We start from the raw sequence: 24,147 nt of genomic DNA on the forward strand, positions 1-24,147 counted from the left end.
TAATAATAATAATAATAATAATAATAATAATAATAATATATTTATACCCTGCTCTTCAGCCAAAAGGCTATCAGAGTGGCTTACAAATTGTTAATTTGACATTTATGTGTGTGTGTGTGTATTACTAAATATATATATTACTCTGTGTGTGTGTGTGTTTATACACACACACATATATTACTGTTTTATATATGTCTTTTATATAATAAACTTTGATAATGGGGGAGAAAGAAAAGAGTGTCTATAGCTCAAACCACTACTCCAAGCCGCAGATAGGGGTCGCTGTGTCGCAAACCCACTCGGAAGGCAGCCAATCAGTAGTTGCCCCCCCGCTGTAGAGACTCCGCCCCCTTGGCCTTGCGCGGATGCTACGTCACCGTCGCGCCTCTTGTCCCTGCCGGATTCCTATTGGTCGAGGCGGTGTTGAGGGGGCGCGGCTTCTCCGGGGCTGCGCTGCTCCGCGGGGGTCCTAGTGCCGGCGCATCCTTCTCCTCCAGAGGAAGGCAGGGCCAGGCTGAGTCTGACGCGGCGTCGCTGCTCCTTCTCCTCCTGGCTCTCCTTCCTCCGCAGGCGCTTAAATAGGCCCAGGGCGGTCGGTGCGGCGTCAGAGAGCGGAGACCCTGGCGCAGGTGGGTTCCTCAGCCAATCCCCTCCTTTCTATGGCTTCCTACAGAGGAAGGAGCCCTTTCAGTCCCCATCCCTTTGGAGGGGAAAGGCTGGTTTCCCCATGGGAGGAAGGGGGTTGTTTTTGTATGGCTGAGAGGCGTCGCTTCCTGGATGGGTCTGCACTGTGGGACCAACGCGGTTTCATACCGCTTTAGCTGCCAAGGCTACACTGTACAGAAGAAGCCAGGGGTGTGTAGCTTTGTGTGAGTAGAGACATTGTTTCGGAGTGGATCTGCAACATAGAATTGATGCGGCTTGATACCGCTTTAACTGCCCTGGCTCCATCCTGTAAAAGCCTGGGATTGCTAGTTTTAGGAGCCCTGGTGGTGCAGTGGTTAAATGCCTGTACTGCAGCCACTCACTCGAAACCACAAGGTTGCGAGTTCAAGACCAGCAAAAGGGCCCAAGCTCGACTCAGGATTGCATCCTTCCGAGGAGGGAGCTAAAATGAGTACCCAGACTGTTGGGGGCAAATTAGCTTACTTGCTAATTAGCTTACTTGCTGTTCACCGCTATGATCTTTGGAACAGCGGTATATAAATAAAACAGATTATTATTATTATTATTATTATTATGCGGTTGGAGACATTGTTGTGGCATCTCCATTGCAGAATTAGTGCAGCTTGACACCATTTTAAATGCCATGGCTCCATGCTGCAGAATCCAGGGATGTGTAGTTTACTGTGGGTAGTAGAGACATTGTTTTAGAGTGGATCCACACAGTAGATTTAATGTGGTTCGATACCGCTTTAGCTGTCATGACTCCATCCTATAGAAGCCGGTGATTGGGAGCTTTGTGTGGTTGGAAGCATTGTTTTGGGGGGGGATCTACACTGTAGACATTTAATGCGCCTGGACAGCACTTTAACTGCCATGGCTCCATCCCATGGAAGTCGGAGATTTGTAGTTCGGTGTGGTTCTCCAGGGTGACTACATCTTCTCACTGCAGAGGAGGACAAGGCACACAAAAAGGAGGACATGGCCAACTAAAAGCTCAAAACACTCACAGAAGAAGTAAATTCATGCTTCTTAGTCTTGATCAAAATGGAAGAAGGCTTGAAATTTCTGCTGGACAGAAGGTTGAAATGTAGGACATGTCCAGGAAAAATAAGGCCCTCTGGTTTCCCTGGTGGCACCAGTGATCTTTAGTGGAGACTATGAAAGACCTTGTAGAACTACAGATCCCAGGATTCCTTAGGATGGAGCTCTGTGTGTGTGTCTGCGTTGTGTGCCTTCAGGTCATTTCCAGCTTCGGTGACCCTAAGGCAAACCTGTCATAGGGTTTTCTTGGCAAGGTTTCTTTAGAGGGGGTTTGCCATTGCTGTCTGTCCTCTGAAGCTGAGAGCTCCAGCATTTAAAGTGATGTCAAACTGCATTATTTCCACAGTGCAGATGCACCCTAGGATCCCGAGATGGCTTCTTCACCCTTTAGACTCAAGAGAATTGAAGAGAATTGACACCAGTTTTTGTAGTGTTTGGGTGGATGGCAATGGTCTGTGTCTTGGCTCTCAGAGCCTCAGGGGAAGAAGGCAATGGCAAGCCTCTGAACAAACCTTGCCAAGAAAACCCCATGATAGATCCCCCTTAGGGTCACCATAAGTCGGCAAGAACTTAAAGGCATGCGACAACGATAATTTGTATTTTTGCTGCAAAAAATTCAAAGCATTTGGTCTTAGGGCAGGAACCATGCTGTCATCAGAGTTCAGAGACATCAAATATCAATAACTCTGTTGTAAATCATAATCTTACTATTAATATTACTATTAGTAATATTAATAACTGTGCCCCCACTGCACTGAGGAATGCATGGCAGTTTTCCACAGTTAATAATATTAATATTACTAATTACTAATAAGATTAATAATAAGATTATGATTGACAGTAGACTGAGTCTCAAGATCCCTTTGCATACTGATATGTTTGCCTTGGGCCCATAAGGGGAGCAGATGTTGAAGAAAAGAAGACGCAACCCACTGTGCGCCATGGACTTGCTTTATCAAGGGAGTTCCCCTCTAGGATGGCTCCTTATCTTATAGGGCTGAGCTTCCACTTGGTGGCTACTAGGGGTGTGCAGAACAGCGCTGTAATGATGTGGTTGCCAGGAGGTGAAACTCTCCCTGTGAAACTCTTTGGGTACGTAGAGAGATCTTGTAGCACCTTTGAGACTAACTGAAAGAAAGAAGTTGACAGCATGAGCTTTCTTAGACTTAAGTCTACTTCCTCAGTCTGTTTTTTTAGCAGAACTGCTGCTCAACTGAGGGCTGCTTGAGATGGTAATGAAATGCTTTCTTATCTTCCTAAAGCAGTGGTTCTCAACCTTCCTAATGCTCTGACCCTTTAATACTGTTCCTTATCTTGTGGTGACCCCCAACCATACAATTATTTTCATTGCTACATGCAAATATGTGTTTTCCAATGGTCTTAAGTGACCCCTATGAAAGGGTTGTTCGACCCCCAAAGGGGTCCCGACCCACAGGTTGGGAACCACTGTCCTAAAGATAGAAGCACTCTAGAAACCATCCTCTCTGCCCTGGAGCAGGCCCTATGCCCTCTGCCCCTATATCCCTAATGCTCTGGGACTGATAGCTACTAAACCTGTTGTTGCTTTTATAACTATCAGAATAGGAATCTTCCACCTTGAGAAAAAAATGAGGTTGTGGCTTCATTCAACCTATCAAGAGATCTTTGTGCCAGAGGCTCGCTAAACCAAAGGCAGCCAGATCCCATTTAAAAACATATTAGTGAGGTCTGGTTTGAATTACAGTTTTATGGTTAAATGAGTTTTGGTGTTTTATTTATAGGTGCTGTAGTGATCTGGTGGAAACTTAGGTCCAAAAGACATTGCAGAAATAATCCAGTTTGAGATTGCTTGAGCTGCCCTGGCCAAGTGCTAAGGAGTCCTGAGAATTGAAGTTTGTTGTGGTACCAGAGCTCTCTGACAGAGAAGGCTAAATGTCTCACAAAACTACAGTTCCCAGAATTCCCTAGCATTGACCCAAGGCAGTTAAAGCGTTCTCAAACTGGATTATTTCTGCTGTGTGTTTTGGACCTTCGTAGTCATATCAGAGGAAGTCTTATGAGGTAACTAGTTAAAGAAAATGAGGTGGAAAATAGTTTTTGCACCTGTTGGTAGCATTAGTGTTGGTTGCTTTTTAATTTGATCATAGATGTTATGGAGACAGAGATGACTTTTGATATGGCCATCTTTGCTACATTATTTAGGGCAGTTAAAACAAAAAGGGTCAGTGCAGAGTTCTAAAAGGCTATTTGTAATCCAGGGAAATGAGCAATGAAGTATTAGATGTGGTTCGTTGTAGACAAATGTGGGGCTAAATTCTGGCATCACAGCCACTTATTAAAAGAGAACTAGCAATGACTGTCCAGGAAAGCAATTTGGGATTTGTGTGAATAGCTTGGTGGAAAAGTCATGCCAGTGTGTAGCTGTTTTGGGGGGGAAAGGAAAATTACATGGTGGATGAGGAGTAGGGAAAGAACTGAAGTTAGGGTTGCCTATCATAATGTGTTTATACAAATCTCTGACTCTTAGAGTATGTTTGTGGTTACTTTGCTTGAAACGGGGTGTTGAAGAACTGGAAAAGTTTCAGAAAATAGCACTTCAAATGATCAAGGGCTTGAGCAATTGCCCTATGAGGAAAGGTTTAGGCCAGGATCGTCTAGCTAAGTGGGAAAAGTAAGTAAGGCAGTATGCGAATGTGTGAAGTTATGCATGGTGTGGAGTAAGCGGACAAGGTTAAGCCAATAAAACCAAGTAGAGATAATCGGATAGACAAATAAATAGGACCTCTTTACAGGCTGCATCCATACTGCAGAAATAAACTGGCTTGGCCCCACTTTAACAGCCATGGGTCAATCCTGTGAAATTCTGGGAACAAACTGCAATTCCCAGAATTGTGTAGCAGTGAACCATGGCTGTTAAAGTGGGGTCAAACCGGATTATTTCTACAATGTGGATGCAGCCTCAGAGAATATATTTAGAGTATGGTCTTCACTATTACAGAATGTAGTGATGGCCATCAACTTGGATGACTTTACAGGAGACCAGGCAAATTCATGGTGGATAAGGCTATAAATGGTGACCATCTGTAGATCACATCCACTGTTAGTTATGTTGTTGTTATTATTATTATTATTATTATTAACCTTTATTTATGAAGCGCTGTAAATTTACACAGCGCTGTACATGCAATCTTTTTAGTTAGACGGTTCCCTGCCCTCGGGCTTACAATCTAAAAAGACATGACACAGAAGGAGAAGGGAGTGGTGGAGGTAGAGGGTAAGAGGTCCAGCAGTTCCTCTCTACCTCCGAGGCCTGGACCAAGGCAGATGGACTGGAGGGAGGGCTTGGCTTCAAAATGGAAGGTTAATCTTCATCCAGGGAAAATACATACTCTCAAGTAGGATAATACATATACGATACATAGCAATACAGGAAATGGTTCGATAAACAGGCAACAAAAGAACATCAGATATATGTTATATGGACATATGTTATATGGTCCTAGTCCTCAGGAAATAGAAGTGGGCAGTTTGTGGACCTCCAGATGTTTTTTGGTTACAACTTGCATCAGTCCTAGCCAGTACAGCAAGACTGGAAACATCGGTAGTGCCTCATGTCCCTGCCCCTGCTGTATAGAGATTAGGTGCTAAGGTTTCCTTTATTAAGGCCATAATTCAGTGTTGTACTTCTTTAATTGTTATAAATGCATCTTGCATTTTAATCAGAAATACTGGAAGAAATACAAATTCAGTACTCAAGAGGATTTTTACGATGAAGATTAACCATAGGTTTAAGTGATATCTAAGATCTGTAGTAGAATAAAAGGACAAATTAAAAGTATACCCTAAAGGCAGCAGATCCTATCTCATCTTGGAAGCTAAGCAGGGTCAATCCTGGGGTTGGTACTTGGATGGGAGACCACACCCCCAACTACCAGGTGATGCAGAGTATATTTCGGAGGAAGAAACTGGCAAAACCACTTTTTGAGTATTCCTTGCCTAAGAAAACCTTATGAAATTCATGGGGTTAACATAAATCGACAGGTTTTCAAATTACAACTTCATGTATGCCTGTGCTTTATAAGAATGAGTAAAGTCCAAAACTAACACTGAAATTATCACTGTTAAAGAGATGTAAAAATGGTGTAGAAAACCAAAAACTTCTCATTGGCTGTACTAGTGCACTTTTGTAGCCATACATTATGATCAATCTACAGTTAAACTAAAAAATTGATTACCTGATACTGATCTAATTCTGCTCTATAGGAAACCGTTAACATTAAAAGCTCTTCACTGTATATTGGGGGCTTGACTGTGTGCCATTAAAGACTGCAGGTATAGAGCTATCTCTAATTGTTTTCTGTCTTTAGAAACTAGCACAAGATGGTAACTGAAGTACCATTTGAACAGACAGTTCAGTCACAATTAATGACTTTTTTGTTGCCTCAGAAGGACCAATTTTTCAAGGTTATGACATTAATACTCTGCAAGTTGTGTTTGCTTGCCTTTAATGAGGCGCTGGTCTGATGCTGGCTTAAGAGAATGTACTTTGTTGCTTAATTACCTGGAATTTTGAAGCAGTGCACAGCCAATGACTGACTATGCTGTTTTCTGAAACACTTAAACTATTTATTAAGCTACAACATATTAGACTTAACATAAAGAAGCAAATGTCAAGTTGGATCTGAGCAATGAATCTATTGGAACCTTAGACAAGTAATGTTTTTGCATTTTGTCTCTGAAGTAAAATCTAGAAGGCTTTCTTTCCTGTCTGAATGGCCAAAAAGGTAACATGTTTTCACTAAGGTAAAAGAGCTGTAGCTAAGATCTCCCCTTGCCGATAGATGGTTTCTTTAACTGTATGGTATACATAGCACTGAAAGTCATTGAAACCATCAAACATCCCTGGACACCATTATAGAAATGCTTGAGGAATGGAGCACTGGTATCTGAAAACAAAACCTCTCTGTAGCCCGTGAATGATTTTTTTTAATACTCTCCTTTAACAGTGTGAATGCTTGTGAAAGTCTATAGTACATGGAATTTTTAAAATCCAGATTTTTATCATAAAGATCCTTGAATACGGAGGCTAGATTTCACATTTCTTCCAAGTGCACAGAATCTGCAGTGTTAAGGCTTTATGACTATCTGCATTGATTAGTAGTTGGGATAATGGCTCAGTAACCAGCAGCAGCACAAATGTGACAATGCAGATATCAGTACTGATTGGAAGTTGATTGAGAGAACTTTGCAAGAAATTATCCGTTGCAGAAACTGGAGTTCAAGAACACAGAATTTCTCATCCCTGAACACAGATTTGTCTGAATGGGATTCTATCATGACTTTTTTTTTTACTGGGGTTGGATGCTCAGGTGGTGAAATACTTGTCAGGTATGCTTAATACATTAACTTACTTAGGTAAAGAAAAAAAATCCTGCTTTTCTTAAACTATGTGTAATTATACCAGTTTTATGTTAAGTCACTTGTGTCTATACACAGCTTCAGTCCTTTCAGCAGTTACTGTTTTTTTTTTTTTTTGGGGGGGGGGTATTTTATCGACCAGACAGCCACCTGAAACCTGGTCCCTGCAGCAAGTAAGAAAGAATTATGGGTAGTCCCTAGCATGTGATGCCTTGTCACTTGCATTGCTTTTCCAAAGGTGCCTGCAAATCATGCTGCTCCATTGGGCACTGACCTGACAGTTTTAGGGCAAGAGACAAGCAGCCCCACTTTTTTCCCTGTTGTCGCTTTAAAATAATACTATAGTGAAACTTAAAAGGTAGTAATGTTGTGGTTTGAGTGTTGAACTATGACTCTGGAGCCCAGGGTTTGATTCCCTGCTTAGCAATGGAAACCCACCGGATGACCTTGGGTGAGTCACACACTCTCAGCCCCAGAAAACCCATTGATAGGTCCGCTTTAAGTTTGTCATATGTTGGAAACTATTTAAAGGCACACAACAACAGCAACAATAACAATATTAAATTATAAACATCAGTTATTTTAACTTCACTGGTTTAACTGTTTTCATAAGCAGACCTTTATTGTCACTTAAGCTTCCTGTAGTAGTAAAGTGATGCAACTGAACAACAACAACAATAATAATTTGTATTTGTATTTTCCCGCCTCTCCCTGCAGATCGAGGCGAGATTACATCAACAAATTAACACAGTACAGATATAAAACACAACCAATAAAACACTGGCATTATTATTAATTCAATAAAATAGCTAAAACATTTAGAACATCATTCTAAAACATTTAGAAAACATACATCATAACCAGAAATTAAGCATTTTATCTTAAAGATCTCCTATGAGAGGTCGGATGGATAAAACCGCCAGAAGAGATCCGTCTCAAGTGCCTTCTTAAAGGCATCTAAGATGGTGATAAGATGGATCTCTTTCCTTACTTAAAACATGGCAAAAATTAAGAAGAAAACATTTTGAGAAATACCTTTGTGGGTATCTTCTCAAGGAGCATTTTTGGAAGGTGGAAGGATCTCGACATTTGGCTGACTTACAAAGACATTTTAACCAAATCAAGTAATAATACATATGAAATGAAACCGATCGAAAATTTAGAACAACTTGACCCCGAAGTACATTGGTATCCTTATATGCAGATTAAAGAAAGATTTAAAATAGACCAAAAACTGCAAGACTTTGACAAATAATCTTCGGACTTGTCGAAAATGTTATTAAATACAGTTGACAAAAAGACTGCTACATTACATAAATTCCTTAGAGAACTTGAACAAGAAAAGGAACCTGTTTTGGATACAATGATAAAATGGGCTTCAGATCTGCAAAATACGATAGAAATGGATAGTTGGAAGAACGCAAGAGAAAGGACTAAAAAATTCACTAAATGTCAAAACCTCTGGGAAAATTATTGGAAAATGGAACACAGATGGTACTTAACGCCGAGTAAGATAACAAAAATTTACCAAACAGGCCCAGGTCTATGTTGGAAATGTGAAAAGGCACCAGGAACTTGGTTCCATGTTTGGTAGAAATGCCCAAAACTAAAGTTGTGCTGGAAAAACATACACAGAGAAACTGAATGCATTTTTCAACTGAATTTTGAAATGAGACCAGAAATGTATTTACTGAATATGTTAGACAAAGCTCCTGCGCAAATAAAAATTAAACATGAGAGAACAATACTATTTTTAATAACTGCCGCCAGAATTATATTAGCTCAATATTGGAAAAGCCAAATAATCCCTGATTTGGATCTTTGGTGGGCAAAAATCCATGAATTTCGAGAGATGGACATTCTCACTGGCTGTTTATCTAATAAAGACGCTATACTAATAGAGGAAGCGTGGGACCAGATAATGAAAAATTGCAGGTTAGAGACATAAGAATGCAGACATGATAACCTATAAGCAACTTATTTGTAATATAACATTTAAGAAATTGTACGATTTGGGGGAATATACTTCGAGGTAACAGGAAGTAAAAAGAGAAACTGATATATATAAAAAAGAGAATATTGAAATGTATGGGTATAGTGTTTGGGAATTGTTTTTAAAGTGACTTTGGAAGTACTGATCTGTGAACTTCAATATATTTTCTGAAACTATGTAGTAACTTGAAGCTTTTTTTATTGCTTTTGTATATAAAATGCTTTTATAAATAAAAATAAAATAAAAAAAGATAGTGATAAGATGGATCTCTTCTGGTAATACCTATGTAGTCAGAACTGTTGGTGGCTACTTATATGTAGTATTGCTCTACATTTATACCTCATTTATCAAAGTAGATACAGTATGTTCATGGGCTTTATTTCTTGAACGGCAAATTTGGTATTAGAGGCATAAATAACATAGGAAGAGTATGGACAGGTTCCTACACTGCAAAAAAGAATCAATGTATTTTTGCAGACTTTTTATCCAAAACTAACAATGTGCAAACCCAATCAACCAGGTTAGGCAAACCTTACACAAGTAAACAAAAACATTTTGAGTCTTGTATAAATCACTTGAAAGCTGCTTCCAAAAGGCATCCAGGGATGATCCTCCATCCCCTTAATCAGCTTTTGCTTTTCTTCTGATTTCCCATTTGTTTGTTTGTTTGTTTATTTATTTATAGTATTTATACTCCATTCTGCAGCCCTAAAGGCTCTCAGAGCAGCTTACAAATAGTTATTCAGACGGTTCCCTGCCCTCAGGCTTACAATCTAAAAAGACATGACACAAAAGGAGAAGGGAATGGTGGTGGGAAGAGGATCAAATCCAGTGGTTCTTCTCTCCCTCTGAGGCCTGGACCAAGGTAGATGGACTGGAGGGAGGGCCCTCCTTCTTGCTCTGGCTAGGCCTGATGGAGTTAGGCCTGCCTTTTTGTTGGTCATCCATAGTGAGCTGTGCTTCATTAATGTTTTGGAGATAGCCAGTGAGGCTGGCTTATCTTCTCTCTCACTTTCTAGCTGTTCATGCATGCTCACTAAGGGAGTCTGGAAGCAACTAGTGTTTATTTGCCCACATGGCTACAGTAGGATTGTCTTGAATAAAATCCTGCTCTTCCTGGCACCAGCTTTTATTGCATTGTTTACTGCATATGCACTGCTGCAAACCAATGCTGAAAGTCTGTTTTCTCTTGGTTTCCTTTGTTGTCATCCTCATACTGATGCTAGTAAAAAAAAAAACAAACTTCAAGCTAGATGGAGGACAAAGAGGAAACCAGGGGGCTGACACTGAATACTTGGCAGCTCTTCTTGTTCAATTGCTAGGTTAAATTGAGCACTGCTGTGTGCTTTATATACATTCTCAGAATAATGTTTTTGAAATACCTTTCATTTTCTGTACCCCAGGTGTATTATTGAGCAAGAGTGGAATTTTGCCCAAATATTGGAAAGTTAAGTTACTCCTTGGTAGCTTATATTTTGCAGTCATGAGGGAAAATACATTTTCACAGATATAGAGAGTTCTTTAAAGTTGCTTATAGTCTGCCTGTGATAGCTACTTACTTTTATTTACAGTTGCCTCACCTTTTGCATGGACTTCAGATCCACGACCCCCACTTACTTGTGAGGAGCAAAAGGAGGGGGTTAAAATAGGATGCACACCCGCAGCCACTTGCAGGCACGTGCCCCCATCCAAGCCTATGGGGCTTGAATATCTGTGAGTTTCTGTTTTTGTGGGGGGAGGCTTCCGGAATGGATCCCCCACAAAAACAGAGGATTGACTGTATTTATTGAAGTTATGCCCCTTCTTTCTCCATAGGTGGGATCCAAGGCAGCAAGAAAATCTAAATCTTAACTTATAGAAGACTTCTCAAATGTGGTCACCTGTATCCTGTCTGCTCTGGCCAGGATATTCTGGGTGCAGCCTGGAGTATCCTGGCCCTGGAGCTGCTACTATCTCACCCTCCATTCCGATGCTGGATGGCTGTTTGCACAAGCGCATCTATTGTTGCTGTGGGTCGCTTTGCTCTGAGGCCAGATCAAGATGCTCAGTGATGATTGTATGGCTGGGTGCCTTGTTCTCACCTCAGAGTGACCAGGTTGCAGCAGTGGACATGCCGGGTGGCAGAGTGGGATATGTTTCAAAAGCAGCCTGGCATAAGGAATATCTGGAGCAACTGGTGAGGTATATCAATTTGTTTTAAGGGGATTATTCCCCAGTTATGGTGCTGAACAGATTGGATGTTGTCCTCTCTGTTCACACAGAACCAGGGTTTGGGCTGTCCAGTCTCCCCATCAAGAGCACAGGGGGAAGCTGTTTTATTTGACCTGTACAGACAAGGCCCTGGATTAGTTCTTTTCTTTTTTTAATGTAGGGTTTCAGAATGTTTCAAAGGAAACAATAAAACCACATAGAAAATATTCATGTCCTTTGCTTGGTCCTTGTTTTGATTAAGCATTGTTCTACCCAAAGATAGGATGGAGCATACTGGAAACTTAAATAGTTGACTAGCTCAGCTTCTAAAGCATAGTGGAGCCAGTAGGACAGTGCTATTTAGGGTATCCAATGGACCAGGTTACCCAGGATCAGCATTTTTCTCTCTCCTTATGTGTTAGGGACTAGTATCATGATTATGCATTACAACATTTTTTTCCTTAGGAACTTGCTCTGACCAGAAACTAAGCATGCAGAGATCTGTATTGATCCACAGACCACCACTTTGATGGGTGCTGCCATAGGCTAGAACTGACTTATATGATAGAGCAATATTTATAATCAAACCATTGTCATTCCCCACCCACCCGCCGCCGCCTGCCTGCAGTAGAACAGCAGAGCCAAGGGGAAAGAAGCTATTGGCTCCTGGGTTCTGGCACTATAATGAAGGAAGTTGACAGTTGCCCTCGAACGATGCCTGCCTATTGCCAGACAAAAGAAGTGCATTCTGCCCTCTGTAAATAGACTATTGTACTTGGTAAGGGAGGAGGAGGAGCTAGGAATAGCCACTTCGAGCCAAGCTGGCAGGATGCCACAAAGCTGAGTTCAGCTGGAAAGACCACATCTTGGCTGATTCAGTATTTTACTTGTGCTTGTGTCAAGAGGCTTTTTGCTGGCTTGAAGCACTGCACTGCCTTTATTTAACTGGATGAACATGGTATAAAAGACAAGGACAAAAAGCTGTATGCGTAGTTTCCTCACTAAACAACATTTTCTAAAGCTAAATGTTTCAGTCTGTAAGTAATGACCAAATTAATTGTTGACTTAATGAGCTTGCTAAGACTGTAAATGGGATGCTTGTCCGGTACAGCATGCAGCCGTTTGGTGCCTGGATATGGGTACTTAGGTTATTGGATTTGACAACTCAAATGTGCTTCCTCACTCTCAGCAGGCATATGGTTTAACTCCTTTAAGCCAGGAGTTTGTTTGCTACAAGATGATATATTAAAAATAACGATATAATGTACTTAAAGTTATACTTGAGGCAACTGAAAGACATCTCTTAGCCAGAGTTATAAATGGTCAGTTTAGGAGTTCAGTTAAATGTTCACATATCTTTATAATGAGACTTCTTAGTCTAATGTCTTGAGTACCTGTACATTATAGCTGCAAATGCTTTATACAAATGATTTTTGACTACTGAATTATCACTGCTGGCTAGTTGTTTGTTTACTTCTGATGACAATGCTGTTAAATTTTATAGGAAATGCACTGGCATCTAAAATTGACATAAGTTTGAATTTAGTTGCTAATAAGATTTCCCAGCAATTGCATGGCACCATTGAATGTATTTTCTTGCTGAGTTCAATGGGTTGTATTTCCAAAAGGCTATGATTATTGTTCCTTGAAATTTGTGAAGCTGGAGCAAGCTGTGTTGGACCCAAGAAATGGATCTCAGGGTAATAGTGGATAGCACAATGATAATGATTCCCCATGAGTGTATAAAAATAACAAATTCTGTATTGGAGTCACTGGCCTGTTACAGACTGCCAAAATAAAGCTGCTTTGGGTCTCTTTGGAGGCATGCTGTTTAAATGATGCATGCATCCTAAGAATCCGGAAGCTGCACCAAAGCTGCCCTCCAGTGCTTAGGAATGGAGTGTGGCTTTGGCGCAACCTCCGGACTCTTAGGACCCATGCATCATTTAAATAGCATACCTCCAAAGAGGCCCAAAGCAGCTTTATTTTGGCAGTCTGTAACAGGCCACTGGGAAGGAGATTGAAAACAAGGCTGCCAGTATCATAAAACCATCCTACAAACCTTGGGTGTAACTATAGAATATATGTGAACAATTCTGATCGGTACTGCTCAGAAAAGATTATTAGCTCTAGAGCTGGAAGATGTGTTGAAAATAGCGATCAGAATGATCAAACGATTCAAGCAATACTCTATGAGGGAAGTTTATAATGTTTGGCTTAGTTTAGAAAAGGACCTAAGAGGGAGGAATGAATATAATGTCGCTGTGTGTGTATGCGCGCCTACATGTCGTCTGTAAGCTTTATGGTGACCCTGTGAATTTCATAGTATTTTCTTAGGCAAGAAATATGCAGAGATGGTTTTGCCAGTTCCTTCCTCTGAAATATAGCTTACAGTATATTGGTGGTCTCCCATCAAAGTTAGCTTCCAAGATCAGACAGGATCTGGTGCCTTTAGGATATTTAGGCCAATGAATATAATAGACGTATGTAAAATTATATATAGTGTGGAGAAAACACAGACTGAGGACCTCTTTTTCCCCTCATGCTGAAATGTTGTGGCTGTCCATTAGAGTTGAATGGTGGGAGTTCTTAGATAGAAGCAAGCATTTCATACAGGAGATAGCTACACTATGAATTTTTTTACTGCAGCCTGTGGAAGCAGGCCACCAACCTAGAAGACTTTAAAAGACAATTAGTCCATTTGATGGAGCGTAAGGCTTTCAATAAGCAATAGTAATGATGTCTGTATTAGTCAGAGGCAGCATACTGCTGAATGATACTTCTAGAAAGCAGGAATAGGAGAGGGTTATTGGCCTACTTTGGGTCTTAGAAAGTGGATTAGACTGCCAGTGCTGAACCAGACTACAGACTATAAAATACTTAGAGAGTGCATCTACATTGTAGAAATAATGCAGTTTGACACCACTGTAACTGCCATGGCTCCGCCATACAAAATCCTGGGATTTTTTTAGTTTTGTGAAGCACCAGAGAAGGCAGAAGATCTTGTAAACTACAGTTTCCAGAATTCCATAGGATGGAGCTACAGCACTTAAAATTGTGTCAATCTGCATTACAGTGGACCCTTGTTATACGCTGGGGTTTGGGTCCAAGATCCCCCGTGTATAACAAAATCCGTGTATGCTCAAGTCCCATTAAATATAATGACGTAGCAAAATGGTGTCCCTTATAAAAAATGGAAAATCAAGGTAAATTTATACTTTTTTGCAACATTTTCAAACCGTGTATGCTTGAATCCGTGTATAAAAAATCCGTGTATAAGAAGGGCCAACTGTATTTCTAAAGTGTAGATGCACCCAAAGTATTCTTCCCATTTCTACCTATCTGAATCTTCTCTTATGAAATGTGATGTCTTCAGGTGCAATAACACTGCTACTTAGGAAGACTATTAACACGCTACAAGTGCAAAGTTCTGTTTTGACTTCTGAACTCATCACATAGTGTTGTGGATTTTTAAAATATGGCAGACACAGGCTTTTGAGAGTAATTTCAACATACAGAAAGGTGGGTTGAAAGTTATTTAAATAAGCAACATTGGTGGAAACAGAGTTTAATTTTATGAAGGAATGCGGAAGCTATTAACAAGGCTGGTCAGGGTGGAGCTTAGGCATGTTGGAGTTGTGAAAAGGGTGCAACAACTAAGATATAACATGTCAATCTGAAGGGTTTTTTAAAAAAGACTTTTACTCAGAATTTCAAAGAACTGGACAAATGGGTGCAGTAAACTTTGACCAAGTTAAGTGCGTATATAATAATAATATGGCTTGTATGCAGTGTTTTAAATAGATCAAAAGCATTCCTATTTCTGCAATAGCTTAAGAGTAGCTAGTTTTATGTCTGTATTGTGGAATGATGCCGGACAGGGGATGAGGGTAGGAGTAACCTGTCCAAGGTTTCTTAGTGAATTGAATTAAGGTTTCTGCTAGAACCTTTCACCTTACAACTCCACTTTCTTTGTTACTGTATTATACAGGATCTCTTCTTAGGCATTTTGGCTGCTTTGTATGCCCCATTGAAATGCTTTTTGCTAGGCCATCCTTTAAGAGAAATAGCTTTCTTGTCAGTTGTAGGGTCCAAGGAGGGGGAAAGTGGAGATGAAAATGAAAATCATAGCTACTTGCTTCTTAAAGCAAGCAAAAGGCCAAAAAGGTAAACTTGAAAGCAGAGGCATTAAATCAGTCACCTGTTCCAGGGATGTTGAGGCTCATTGGAAGTATCTGGGAAGGAGAGGGAGTCCAATGAGAATATCCATTGCAGAGGAGCTTTCCTGAGATTCAGATTTCCTGATAATACTGGTCTTCCACTGGTTTGAGCAGCTGTTAAGGAACAATGTCGGTTTTCTAGGCTGCACTAATTTCATGTGGCTCAATATAAAGACTTAACATCAAGAGGAAAAATGAATCTCAGCTTTTAATTAAATGTCATTTATCTTACAACTGATACATAGTGATACAACATTTCTGTAGTAACCGTTGGACAGAAATTTGGGAGATTATATTTGCCCATGAGATTATATTTCTGTACGTTTAAGGATGGCAAAGCAACCAAATAGTGGTTGTAAAACCTTTCCAAGATGGCTGATAGCTAAAAATACCAAATGCATATTAAAATAAAATTCAGATAAATATTAAAATAAAATATGACATAAATACAAAGGGTCAGCATGTTGTTGTGACAAATCTTGGAGCAGCCCTTCACACATAAGACTAGGGTCAAAATTTAAAGCAGAACGTAAGACCTAGAGCCCTTTCACACTACACCATTGGAACACTATGATTCCACTTTCACTGCCATATCTCTGTTCTATGCAGTCCTGGGGTTTGTAATTTGGTGAGGCACTGGAGCAATCTTACTGAGAATTTTAAATGCCTCTCACTAAACTGCAAATCCCAGGATTCTCTTGCAAGTTGCCATGGCAATTAAAGTGGAACCATAGAGCTATAATTGTAGTATGAGAGGAACTCTGATTCTTTTCTCCTATTCAGATATAGTAATAGATCTGGTGATGACAGATTCACCTTAAAGCTGATAAAAGGCTAGTCTGGAAACCTGTGGGAATTAGGTTCTATAAACCCTTGTCACCATGTTTGCTTTGGCTATACACTGGTTGAATTTGCACAACAAGCAAGGAATCCTGCATGATTGTGTACAAGCATTGTGCAGGTGTGTGCTTCTTGACACCCCGCCCCCCCTTTGCTTCCAGCAGAAGCAGCTAAACAACCTACAGAGCTTTGTTCTTTATTTATCATATGTGAATGCAGGATGCTCCCCTTCTCTGGTTTGTTTTTCTCTCAACAAGCCAGAGAATAGGGTTATAAAGAATATTTGCATATTTTCTCAGCCTTAACAAGAAAGGGTATCTTGATGCATTGAGAATCATGTTTATAAAATGCTTTTATGCTACCCTCTTCCACCAAGATATTTCAGTTTAGTTTGTCTTGCAAACCTGCTCAAAAATGGTTTGAGCAGAAAGCCAGTTTTTCCACAGAAGGTTTGATTGTGTGTGTGTGTGTGTGTGTGCAGAATGCATTAGTGTGTGTGTGTGTGCGCACGCACGTGTGCAGAATGCATTATTTTGTGGGCAAAACCATGTACTAAAATGGGAAAAGTAACCTAAAATTGCACAGCACTCTCATAATCTCAACCAACACATAGAAAACTTGAAATTCTTTATTCTTGGAGAGGAGATCAAAATAAGCAATGATTTGCATTCCAGTTAGAGAAAAGTAGCAGTCTACATTCATATAACCTAATAAACAAACCATGGAACAAAGCTCCATGGTGGTTTAATTGTGAGTGCAATTGAGCTGTTCCTTGTACATGATAGGGAAGGTTTGTGCAGATCTCTGGCTTGTCAATAACTCCATAACTCATTTTTCGGCTGATGAGGGAGAGAATAGGCTGGCCCAGCTCCATCAGGGCTAGCCTGAAGAAAGAGGCTCCTCCCTTCTTAACTGTCATCTTTCGGCCTGTGAGAGAGTGAATAGGCTGGCCCAGCTCCATCAGGGCTAGCCTGAAGAAAGAGGCTCCTCCCTCCATAACTGTCATCCTTCAGCCTGTGAGGGAGAGAGCAGGCTGGCCCAGATCTAGCAGGGCTAGCCTGAAGAAGAAGAGTCCTCCCTCCAGTCCATCTGCCTTGGTCCAGGCCTCAGAGGGAGAGAAGAATGCTGGACCTGATCCCCACCCCAACATTCCCTTCTCATTTTGTGTCGTGTCTTTTTAGATTGTAAGCCTGAGGGCAGGGAACCATCTATTATCCCCTCTGTTGTAAGCTGCCCGGATTCCCAGTGTTTGGGTGGCATATAAATAAATCCTATTATTATTATTATTGATGTTGTTGTTGTCATGTTGTACAATTTTTCCCAGTACGTAAAAAGCAGACAAATGTCAAATTAATGAAGAAATGTCTGCACGTGGGTTAGTTTACCTGTGCACCATGGTCACCTGCTTTTCTCTGAATGTCTGTAGTGGTGAGTTGGATAGCAACAAGGGGGAAGACTGTTTCAAGTGATGGTAACTTATCTAGGGTAATGGTGGCCTGCGGATGGGTGCTGGTCTGTGATCTGTTAGCTGCCTTTATTTCTAAGAAATAAATAATTATTGGTATCAATGAGCACAGATATGATGCCAGTCCCTGGAACACTGAGGGGAAAACCCTGCCAGTCTCCCACATCAAATAGCTTAAGTAGCAGCAGTCTGAGAAACTTGCTGCTGTTCTAACAATGTTTTATCAGTCTCTTAATCCAGAAAACATGCAAGGGTAGCTGTGTTGGCCATTTAGTAAATTCAAACAAAAATCCACCAAACAGTGATACCTTTATTGGCCAACCGAAATGCACGATATACTTGTTGCAAGCTTTTGTTATTTAAATGGTCTGCATTTAAATCTTGTAAATTGTCTTACAAGCTTAGATGAAAGGCTATAGAAAAATTCTTAACTGTCCCAGTGGACATGGTCTGTGCACCTTGGCCATGCCTCTTTGACACACTCAGGGCATGTTTAAAGGTGTGCAACTAACTATTATACTTTGTACATACACTGGGAAAACAAGCAAAATTTTCTATTTGTGAAGCATCTTACAGAATGTTTAGAGCTCTTTAACCTTCCGACCCTTTTGCAAACTCCTAATCCAGGGATCTGCTTGTAAATCCAATTTGACCTTCAGCCCACCTCTGAGTTACTGACTTTCTGAGTACCTTGGTAGATGAACTGACTGCACAGTTTTGAGTCATTGCCGAAAGGAAAGATGTTGATTGAAAAAGGATGCCAGATTCTCAAACTTAATATTAAATGTGCAAGCTCATTTTAAAATCTGACTTGAATTTTGGAAAGTTACTTTTAAAAAGTAATATTTCTCTTATTTCTTATACTGTTTACAGAGCAAAGTGAGCATTTTCCATCCGTAGGGGTTTAGATCTGGGATGCCTCATGCTTATGGGAAAAACCTCAGGAACTCAATCCCATATTAGTCAGTCAATGTGGGGCAGCCAGTGTGCCTGTGGTTGCGCACCACCATTGGCTAATATGGGGTGGGGTGACCCCACTGATATGGTAGGCTCACTATAATCTGCAACCATTATTCATTGAAAACATTTGGTAAAGTAACACTTTGCTCTGTTAGTTGCTATGTTACATTGCTAGTTAAAGTAATTTCAAAAGAGTAAAGTAACTAGAAAATGTTACTTGTTGCTCTAATAAGGTAGCTATCCTCCTTGCATTACTCTTGGTATGTGAACGTCTTGCACGTGTATGAAGGGGCAGTGGTGGAAGGAAACCATTACATATAACTGTTAAATGTGACTTCTCCTGAAACTTATAAGCATTGCTTCTTATGAAGTGAACTCAGAGCATTTCCTTCCATGGCAAATTTGTCTGCGTCTGGACTGTCTTGTTCAGCAACTCATGCGTTGCTGCAGATTCCATGCTGAAAACTCCCCCCTCAACCTCCTTTTTCTCTAAAAGCCTTTTTGTCAGCCGTCCTCTGGTGATAGGAATGAGCTGATGATGAGCATTAATGAATGTCACTGTCAGTGGTCAGCTTCTGAGGCAAACATTGTTTGCTTCCTTGCCTTCCACCCTCTGTATGCAGTGGGGTGACTCCAGACTCTGTTTCCATTGGCTTTCCTTCCCTCAAGGCTAAGTATGGACTGTGTCTGCTAGTTACCTTTGGCCTACTGGGCATAAATTGTACGAATAGAGCACATGACTGATGTCCTGAGAGACCTTGGCAGTGGAGAGAAGTGCCAGCTGAACGACATAGCAGGTTATGTGTGTGTTTTTTTTTTTAAAGCTCTGTAACTCTTTTACCCTATTTATGTCTCTCAGAGATCCAGAGGGGCTAAGGGGAGAGCACACTCTTGCAGTTATTTCCTCATTAGGTTAAGTGGTATATAAAAGTATGTTGTTTAAGTCTTGTTGCATGGAAAACAGGCAGGCATTTGAACTGCTTTAAAAGTATTGGAACCTATGTAAGAGGCAAATGCTCAGAGGTTCTTAAAAACTGTTGCTCTGTTTTGTCACAGAAAAAGGAACTACCGCTGACTCTTTCTCTTGTGACCTTGCTCTTCAGTAGATTCCATTCTATCCCAAAATAGACAAAAATGTATATTTTCATGGCTGGTACATTTAATAAGATGTGGCACCTGGCAATAGCCATCTGACAAAAACCAAAAATGCTAGATTAAAAGTCTGTCTGTTCAGAACAGCACTTTCTCTCAATGAGGTAATGTGCCAGTGCCATCTAGAATACAGATGGTTCTAGTTTGGTATGGTGGCAAAGTACTGGAAGATGTGCATCTTCCTCTCAGGATAAAAAAAAAGGTTCTTTCATAATATGTTGGGTTCACAGGTTTTCTTCATTTTTGTCACTAGATTTCAAAATAAAGAACAAGGAAAAGAAATCACAATGCAAGCTCATGAATTGTTCAGACATCTGCGAATGCCAGAACTTGATGATGTAAGGCAGTACGTGCGAACTCTTCCAACAAATACTCTGATGGGGTTTGGTGCTTTCGCAGCGCTCACAACTTACTGGTATGCCACAAGACCAAAAGCCCTGAAACCACCATGTGACTTAGCAATGCAATCTGTGGAGGTGGAGGTAAGCAATTCTGTAATTCCTATTTTTTTAACTGTTGCCTTGTAGTATCCTGCTATAGTGATCTTTGAAAGCCATCTCATGCTCCATTTACACTGGACCATATCATTAAACTGGAGTGGATAAATAGACATGTTGAACCAGCAAGCTAGACAAAGTTACAGAAGTCAGTAGGGATAAATTGGGGTTTTACAAAGGAGGAATTTGTAACATGGACCTCATTTGAGGTCCCTTCTTGGTGAAGTCTGTTATGAAAATTTGCAAGTTGAAAAGGATGCATTTCTTGGCTTGTGCATTATACTTTTCTGTATAGATGTACACAAGAGTAGCTGTAGCCACTGAATGAGTCCACCTGAGCCATCTATCAGTGTGCTAGATATTAGTAAGTGGAAAGAAAGTTTGGGCCATATGGATGGAGTTGGCTACACTTCCAGTGCATTTGATCTACACTCTGCTTGTGCATTATATATTTCTATATAGACGTACACAGGAATAACTGCAGCCACCGAGTGTGTCTGCCTGAGTAATGTGCTCGATGTTACTAAGTGGAAAGAAAGTTTGGGCTGTATGGATAGAGCTAGCTACACTTCCAATGCATTTGGACTACACTCTGTACTTTAAAGTTAAACTGTGATTAGATAACTCCCTTCCTGATAAGAGGATGAGGATTTACCTGTCTAGAGTTCACTGTACTTGCACCCCGTTACATCTGACAATAGAATGTACAGTGCGCCCGCGCCATACGCGGCCTTGAGCATATGCGCTCAAGCCGCGGGGCGGAAGGGGCGGCGCGTCCCATTCAATTGAATGGGCGAGTGCGCCTGCACCACCACACCACCGCGCATGAGCCACATTGTTTCCAATGGGGCTCGAGCATAGGTGGAATTCGCCTTACGCAGAGGTATCCGGAACGGATACCCCGCGTAAGGCGAGGACAGACTGTACTGCCTATACCAATAGTTCTTATGTGGCTGTTAAACTATTAGAGTGTTTGGTTTAATTTCAAAACCCTTAAAGATTAAAATAAATGTAGCTTTACACAATGCATTTTAAGAAGCAAGGCAACCTTGGTCTTTCTTTCTAAAATTCCTCTTTTATGTACTTCCTTCATCTGTTAGGATACTGTTCTTCAGTGTGCAAGTCATCCTTTTTAGGAGCAATGAGGCAAATAGGAAAATATTTCTTCTCCATCCGTTTTCGTAAATCCTAGTCTGTTATTGCCTCATGCATCCTCCATCTCCAGATGATTTGTTCAGTTTTACTAAAATCCCAGACTAACCCTCTTTCTTTTCAGTATTGTGCTGGCAAAATAACTGAGACCATGTATGTAACAGAGAGCCAATTTACCACTTGTTCAACCTAGCTACTGGTAATGGTTGCTGACACTCTCTTTCCCTAGCCTAATAAGCCAACAGTGGGTAAATAACTCTTGAAAACTTTGGGCTATTGGTGGTTTAGCTGAAATGGTTGGTTAGCAATCTATATGCTGCTGCTATAGTCATGTGATTTTATTATATCAACAAGAATACCATCCTAGCAGGAGTGAAACAATAGCTTCTCTAACACAACCATATATCCAAGGGTTATTTTTTCTCTGGAGATGTGATTCAAACAGTGTTTACATGAGAATTGCTAATAACTATCACCAATCCTCTTTCTTACTTTTTCTATTAAACCGCAGACTAACAGCATGATAGTTGCTGGCCCTCTACCTGCTTGTGACTAGTAAGCTAGACAAGGAAACAATGATGCTGTAAGGTACATTGCCAAATGGGAGCTGTTATAGTTGTCAGAAACATGAGCTGAGAATTTCCCGGTTCAAAAATCTTTCCTGCAATGAATTTTCTGGGAAGGGAACCACAAAAATTCCCACTTTATAACATACAGAACATTACCAGTCCAACTCTTGTACGGTGTTGAGGATTTATGTACAACGACAGAGCACTGAAAATGTTAAATGCTAAGTGTTCACTTAGTAGATATTTTACTTAGCAGTGCTGTTGCTCTTTGTACCGCAAACCCTCGTTAGCAGGGTAGTAAGTCTCCAACTAGAATAAAGACTGAATGGAAAGAACTTAATTATTCAGTCTTGCTTTGACTGGAGGTAGGATGGCCAGACCCGAGGCTTTTTACTATAGTGTATTAAGCTACATGTAAAAATAGAAAAATAACACACTTTTGTGATTATGGTTTGGACTGTTTTTAATTGTTGTTTTATTTTATTTATATCCTGCCTTTCTCTCGGTATAGGGACTCAAGGCAGTTTTTAAGGCATCATGACCACCATTGATTCTGTAAAGATGTACTCAATGGCAGATTCAAGTACATTGATATGTAGAATGTGAACTTGTCTGTGACAGAAGGATAAAGTCAAATATAGGAAGAGAGCCTATAAGATTCTCATTCTAGTGGAATGGAATGCCCACCTTGGTTACCCTTGAAGATTGGATGTGATGCTGTCTTGAAGGTTGAGGGCCACATGCACACAAACCATTAATTGTCGTTCTTCTCTGGAAGTGAATGGCTTCTCTACACAGCTTTGCTGGAGCGTGTTAATCTTTCCTTGCTTACTGGCACAATGAGGCAAGAGAGATCAGTATGAAATTTTGGGAGAGGGTTGAATTTGGTGGCAGGGCATATGGCATCCACGAGAGGAATGCATTTTAGGGACACAGATGATTCATTCTATACCAGAACTTTGCCTACAAATAATGGGCTGAAACACATGTTTAACACTTTGTGAGTTAGAACAGGAATTTCTCATTTGTATGATGTATTGGTGGAGACTCTGGACTATATAATAAGTGATCACAACAATATAGTTTCACTTAATGTGAAACACTACCACTTACTGTATTCTTTAGTAAAAGGCTTATTTTTTTTATTCCACGGTGATTATTTTTAAATCAATGTCTTGTGTTTTGCTTATCATTCATACAATATAATTTGGATTCTTACAGCCGGCTATTTCAGTGTAACTTTAAATAAAACACAAATGTATATATGAATATTTTTTAACATTTTATTAAGATTTTTTTTAAAAAATGGACCTTCAAATTTCTGCATGTTTATCACCACTTTAGCATGTTAACTGCGTGCCAAGATGAGTTCTTCAGGATGAGAGCGAATGAGACTCAGACTGTGTACAATCATTTGAATGTTTCCTTACAATAACAGGGAGAACCACCATGAGCTGCTCATATCTGATTCAAAAGCCCTCTTGAATACATACTCCAGGGAAGAATTATCATAAGGGTTATGTACCTCTAATGCATGCATAGAAAAGAGGACTTTGACAGGTGCCGCTCCTCCCATCAGGGTAGAAAGAAATGTGTTTAATTTTTAAACCCTTCATTGAGTATTTCCCTAAAAATAAAATCTAACTTGTGGTGGAAACGTTGTATTTCACACATATTTTAAAACTTCATCTTATAAAATAAAATGAAAAACATGAGTCTCTGTCCTAAGAGGGAGTCAACAAGAAACCTGGGTCTTGAGATGAAGAATTTTGTAAATGTGTGACTTGGTAGGCAGTATTCTGAAGTTATAGCTAGGCCAAGCAAGAGGCCAGTCATTCCTGATGGGATGCAGCATCTTGCATCATGCTAGGATCGTCCACTGACCCTCACTTGCCCTGTCCTTTTTGTGTGTTCCGGTCTAAACATTTGACTACTAACTAAACAAAAGAGTATAGTTGTGTTTGCCCTCATGGAGTAACTCGCAGCCATTTCTGGAAAGTTCTTG

At 40.4% G+C, this 24,147-nt stretch overlaps 1 protein-coding gene across 2 annotated transcripts in view; it reads left to right on the forward strand.

Moving 5' to 3' along the window:
• The first annotated feature begins 506 nt into the window (after positions 1 to 506).
• The window catches only part of ACSL1 (acyl-CoA synthetase long chain family member 1), a 67,082-nt gene continuing 43,441 nt past the window's right edge, over positions 507 to 24,147 (forward strand). For both annotated transcript variants that reach the window (XM_089525383.1, XM_089525384.1), the window contains exons 1-2: positions 507 to 629; positions 20,178 to 20,406. In XM_089525383.1, the coding sequence (XP_089381509.1) occupies positions 20,212 to 20,406 (195 nt within the window). In that variant the 5' untranslated portion in view covers positions 507 to 629; positions 20,178 to 20,211. The remainder of the gene's footprint in view (positions 630 to 20,177; positions 20,407 to 24,147) is intronic.

The sequence above is a fragment of the Sceloporus occidentalis genome, unplaced genomic scaffold (assembly GCF_023333645.1).
Source record: "Sceloporus occidentalis isolate IW3139 unplaced genomic scaffold, rSceOcc1.0.p SCAF_5, whole genome shotgun sequence".
Taxonomy (NCBI): domain Eukaryota; kingdom Metazoa; phylum Chordata; class Lepidosauria; order Squamata; family Phrynosomatidae; genus Sceloporus; species Sceloporus occidentalis.